The 5,568-nt window shown below is 39.1% G+C and overlaps 1 protein-coding gene across 2 annotated transcripts; it reads left to right on the top strand.

The window, feature by feature from the left end:
* The first annotated feature begins 234 nt into the window (after positions 1-234).
* On the top strand, positions 235-5,146 carry LOC131989556 (ladderlectin-like). Of its 2 annotated transcripts, none has more exons than XM_059354810.1 (7): positions 235-320; positions 1,231-1,307; positions 1,401-1,436; positions 3,872-3,981; positions 4,083-4,217; positions 4,319-4,430; positions 4,838-5,146. In XM_059354810.1, the coding sequence occupies exons 2-7, from the start codon at positions 1,247-1,249 to the stop codon at positions 4,903-4,905; spliced, it is 522 nt and encodes a 173-aa protein (XP_059210793.1). In that variant the 5' UTR covers positions 235-320; positions 1,231-1,246; the 3' UTR covers positions 4,906-5,146. The 2 variants fall into 2 exon arrangements, with proteins under 2 accessions (XP_059210793.1, XP_059210792.1); XM_059354809.1 differs by lacking the exon at positions 235-320 and adding an exon at positions 1,022-1,086.
* Positions 5,147-5,568: the final 422 nt, after the last annotated feature.

The raw sequence follows: 5,568 nt of genomic DNA on the forward strand, positions 1-5,568 counted from the left end.
TTTTTTATTACTTGTTAATTAATGGTTATTAAGGACCTTATTATAAAGCGTTACCCAATATTTCATAAATTCCCGCCCATTTGATTAGCCACGCCCCCTTTCATAACTAATGAACCGTTTGTCCTATAACTTGTATAAGGTGTCAGATTACTCGGGATGGAGTCCCTGTTTAACTGGTGATTGATAACCCCGCCCCTTTTGATTAGCCACGCCCCTTTTACTAACTAATGAACCGTTTGTCCTAGAGACTTGTCTGAGGTGTCAGTGATCTCAGGACAGAGTCCCTGTTCAACTGCTGATTTGAGCCACGAGAATCATTGGTGATTATTATATAACTTAATTTCTAAATGTATTGGATTAACTGTTCCTTTGGCCAATCCTCTAATCACAATCATCAGGCAGTAGCACTCCAAAATTTCCCTGGAATTTTGTTTCTAGTGTTTATTATTATTCTCCCGTAAAAACTTTGGCGTGTGACTCGTCTCGCTGCTGTTTAACAGCTGTGAGGGTGAGTGACTCGCTGCTGAGCCGTGGCACTAATAAACCCACAACAATAACAATCAGCAAGCACACAAAATTATATATATATATATATATATGTGTGTGTATATATATATATATAATTATATATATATATATATATACACACACACCCTTTTTTCATCAAAATGATTTATTTAACAAACTGTGTATTTAGTTTGTGAGTATATCACATCTCATTGTGGTGTGTGTGTGTGTGTGTGTGTGTGTGTGTGTGTGTGTGTGACTGTGTGTGTGTGTGTGTGTGTGTGTGTGTGTGTGTGTGTGGTGTGTGTGTGTGTGTGTGTGTGTGTGTGAGTGTGTGGTGTGTGTGTGTGTCCCTGTGTGTGTGTGTGTGTGTCCCTGTGTGTGTGAGTGTGTGGTGTGTGTGTGTGTGTGTGTGTCCCTGTGTGTGTGTGTGTGTCCCTGTGTGTGAGAGTGTGTGGTGTGTGTGTGTGTGTGTGTGTGTGTGTCCCTGTGTGTGTGTGTGTGTGTGTGTGTGTGTAAGTTACTGTATATAAGTTCAGCTCTTCGTCTCTTCAGGCAGACGAGAGAATTCTGCAGCAGGTTTGTTTCTGTCATTTAACAGACTGATATTATATTATTTATATTATATTATAATATATTATATTATATTATATTAAAATATAATATAATATAATATAATATAATATAATATATTATATTATATTATATTATATTATATTATAGGTTCATTTAGAGAATCATGAAGATGTTGGCTGTGTCTGCTCTGCTCTGTGTGACGGTGGCTCTAACCAGAGCTGCTGGTGAGTATTATTAGTATTATTATTATTATTTATGGAAGTAGTATAAACAGATTCTATTGTGTCCATCAATAACTGTCATGTGAAACCGTCCAGTTGTCCCAGAAGCAGAGGCCTCCAAGGATCTGAGCGGTCAGTATTTCCTCTTTTACCTCCAACACAGTATCACCGTTCTCTATTAACCCTCTGGAGTTTGGTCGTATTTCTGACTATATAAACCACTTAAACATCTTTACCATGACGCGTTGCTATCATTGTTTTCAGCACAACCTCACCTACATGACCTGGTTATTATTATTTTCATTTTGACTTACTGGATCAACATTTTCAACACAAAAAAAGACACACAAAATTACAAAAAATGTATATTTTGTGTGTTTTTTGTTTTTTTTGTGTGTTTTTTGTATTTTATTGTTTGTGTGTTTTTGCGTGGGTTTTTTGTAATTTTTTCGTGTGTTTTTAGTTTAAAAAAACATGTTTTTGGTGTGGTTTTGTGTGTGGTTTTTGTGTGTTTTTCTATTTTTTATGTGTTTTTTGTTTAAAAAAATATGTTTTTGGTGTGTTTTTTGTAATTTTGTGTGTTTTGTATTTTTTTTGTTTTTGTTGTGTTTTTATGTGTGTTTTTGTGTGTGTTTTTTGTTTAAAAAAAGTTTTTGGTGTGTTTTTGTATTTGTTGTTTTTGTGTTTTTATGTGTGTTTTTTATTTTTTTGGTGTGTTTTTTTGGGGGGGGGGTTGTGTGCGTTTTTGTATTTTTTGTGTTTTTTTAAAAAATATATGTTTTTGGTGTTTTGTGTGTTTTTTGTAATTTTGTGTGCATTTTGTTTTTTGTGTTTTAATGTGTGTTTTGTGTGTTTTTTGTAATTTTTTTGTTTTTTGTAAAAAAAAAATGTTTTTTTGTGTTTTTGTGTTTTTTGTAATTTTGTGTGTTTTTTGTAATTTTTTTGTAATTTTTGGCTTTCAAAATGTTGATCCAGCAAGTCAAAATGAAAATAATAAAAATCAGGTCATATTGGTGAGGTTGTGCTGAAAACAATGATACCAACACGTCATGGTGAAGGTTTATAAGTGGTTTATATACAGGCAGAATGACAAAATAGCCCCAAACTCCAAAGGGTTAAAGGGAGAAACAAACTGCAGAAAATACTGATATTAGAGAAAAAAGGATGGTCTTATAATTTTTTCCATGACTGTGTATAAGTGATCCGAACAGCACGGTCTAAAGTTTGTGGTGCAAGTACATTAAAGTCATAATAGCAGCATTAAATTGTTCTACATGGTTTTTGACAGAGATTTTGTATTTAATTAATGTCTATTTATTTTAACAGACAGTTAGCCAGGCTACCTCTGTAGTAGAAGTAGCGTTAGCTTACCACTAGTTAGCAAGACATGCTAACGATTGCAATTCACATTGGCGAATACAAACGCGATTTTACTTACACTGTGTGTTTGTGTTTTTTCCAAAATGTCAAAGTACTCCTTAGACATTTTATAGGATTATGGGATCTTTTTTGTTTTCGGCAATGAAATAATCTAAATTTGTCAATCTCGTAGGGCGGCGTGTCGATTTTCCCCCGGTCCTATGTTCCCTCTTTGTATGAGACCGGGGAACATAGGACCCTTTTTCCCCGCTTTTCCCAGAAAGGGTCCTATGTTCCCCAGTCTGGTACTTTTTCCCCCATTACTGCCAAATTCCATGGCAAATAAGACTAACCCTAACGCTAACCCTATCCTTCCCTAAACCTAACCCCGAACCCTAACCCCGAACCCTAGCCCTAACGCTAACCCTAGCTCCAACCCTAGCCCTAACCCTAGCTCTAACCCTACCCTAGCCCTAACCCTACCCTAGCTCCAACCCTAGCCCTAACGCTAACCCTAGCTCCAACCCTAGCCCTAACCCTAGCTCCAACCCTAGCCCTAACGCTAACCCTAGCTCCAACCCTAGCCCTAACGCTAACCTTAGCTCCAACCCTAGCCCTAACCCTACCCTAGCTCCAACCCTAGCCCTAACGCTAACCCTAGCTCCAACCCTAGCCCTAACCCTACCCTAGCTCCAACCCTAGCCCTAACGCTAACCCTAGCTCCAACCCTAGCCCTAACGCTAACCTTAGCTCCAACCCTAGCCCTAACCCTACCCTAGCTCCAACCCTAGCCCTAACGCTAACCCTAGCTCCAACCCTAGCCCTAACGCTAACCTTAGCTCCAACCCTAGCCCTACCCCTACCCTAGCTCTAACCCTAGCCCTAAGGCTAACCCTAGCTCCAACCCTAGCCCTAACCCTATCCTAGCTCTAACCCTAACCCTAACCCTATGTAGGCCTACGTGCTGTTTGACGCGCATATGCAAATAGGCCTAGACAAGGAAAGATTAGGTCAGGGGTGGCAAACCTGCAGATCTCGAGCTAACCCGAACCCGAACCCTGCAACAGTGGGGAACATAGAACCTTCTTTCTAAAAAAGGGACCTATGTTCCCCGAGCAGGGAACATAGGTCCCGGGGAACATACTGATGACCCCTCTCGTAGCACTTTAACTGAAGACATATCCATTATTGCTCTTATTAATTCCCAGTGAAGAGTCATCTGGTCAAGAGGTCCACATCTTGCTCCGGCCGTTGGACCAACATCAATGGTCGCTGTTTCCACTATTTTCCAGCCCCCATGACTTGGGCCAAAGCTGAGGTAACAGGGATGACTTTGATTCACTGCTTCTACAACAAGTTTTTAATATACTTGCACTCTTCTGTTGATTTGCACTCACAGTCTGCTTATCTCGGCTGTAGAGAAACTGTCAGAGCATGGGTGGGAACCTTGCATCGGTGCATGACGTCCAGGAGTACCATGGGGTTCAGAGTCTGATCAAGACCGCCACGTACCAGAGTAAGGAAGCATGGATCGGAGCCTCCGACGCCCAGGAGGTACTTCTATTCATTTTTCATTCACATTCACAATATCTGACAGTCGTTTGATTCAAACTGTTATTTTTAACTGATGCTAAATTACGTTCTTTTGTCTCTAGGAGGGTGTTTGGCTCTGGACTGATGGTTCACGGTTCTCTTACACAAACTGGTGTCCTGGAGAGCCCAACAACTGGCGTGGCAGACAGCACTGCATCCAGATCAACTTTGGAGGTGAATCAAATTACACTGAGAACTACAGTCATGGAAACACAGACATCTAGACATTTTCCGTTAAAAGTCTAGATGTCAACTCTTATCAGCTATTTTTGTTGTTATCATTATATTTGTCCAAACAAATGAACCTTTAGTTTAACCAGGCATTAAAATAAACAAGAAATTGAAGAAAAAGGGTGGTCTAAAAATTTTTTCATGACTGTGTATAAGTGATCCTAACAGCACGGTCTAAAGTTTGTGGTGCAAGTCCATTAAAGTCGTAATAGCAGCATTAAATTCTTCTACATGGTTTTGACAGAGATTTCTTTATTTAATTAATGTCTATTTATTTCAACAGACAGTTTCAATCTGTGTTTACTTACAAAACAAGAAGAAAAGCTTTTGTGTTTGTTTGGTGTTTACAGCGGACAAGTGCTGGGATGATGTCGGGTGTGGTGCGAGTCGTCCATTCGTCTGCAGCAAGAAAATGTGAAGACCCGTGGGCTGACTCGTCTGACTCGTCTTATAACCCGAAGGCTCTGTACCTTATATCATGTCTTTATCTTTTCTATCGCTGCAACACAAAGTGACACTGTCAGGAGCTGGATCGTCTCTGAGGCTTCGTGCCTTCAAAAAGAGACCGAATGTGTAATGGAAATAATGGAAATAATGGAAATAACGCTTTTAGCTCAACTTTGTTCTGTAGAATGAACAGGTATTTTTCTTGTCTCGTGCAAAATTAAAAGGCTCAAGCATCCAAACCTGCTCGTCTATGAGTCTCTGTTCAATCTACAGCACTGAAATTTATGTTTTTCTTTCAAAAATTACCAAATATTTGCCGTTTATCATAGAAAGAAAGTGTAAAAAAAGCATTATTATTGAAATTTGAACTTTCCGACAGTCCTTGAATGTATCTGAGGTTATGATTTATCTCATTAAGACAGGGGAGAGGACAGGAGAGGCTTTTTACACAGAGCTGAGAGGAGAGGACAGGAGAGGCATCAAACATGACTAAATACTTCAGTATGTACAATAAGTGGAGACAATTTATTTTTCTAACTTTTTTTTATGATGTATCTCATTCTAACTGTGTTATTCTGCACAAAAGACAATTTTGAGTTGGTCACACTTCTAGTCATGATTGTGCTGATTCCAT

Source organism: Centropristis striata, chromosome 17 (assembly GCF_030273125.1).
Source record: "Centropristis striata isolate RG_2023a ecotype Rhode Island chromosome 17, C.striata_1.0, whole genome shotgun sequence".
In the NCBI taxonomy this organism is placed as follows: Eukaryota; Metazoa; Chordata; class Actinopteri; order Perciformes; family Serranidae; genus Centropristis; species Centropristis striata.

Bases quoted from the DNA above. Each gene is read 5' to 3' on its own strand.
- LOC131989556 (XM_059354810.1), top strand. From the start codon at position 1,247: ATGAAGATGTTGGCTGTGTCTGCTCTGCTCTGTGTGACGGTGGCTCTA. The intron at 1,308-1,400 runs GTGAGTATTATT...GAAACCGTCCAG, and splicing joins GGCTCTAACCAGAGCTGCTG to TTGTCCCAGAAGCAGAGGCC. The intron at 3,982-4,082 runs GTAACAGGGATG...TCTCGGCTGTAG, and splicing joins TGACTTGGGCCAAAGCTGAG to AGAAACTGTCAGAGCATGGG.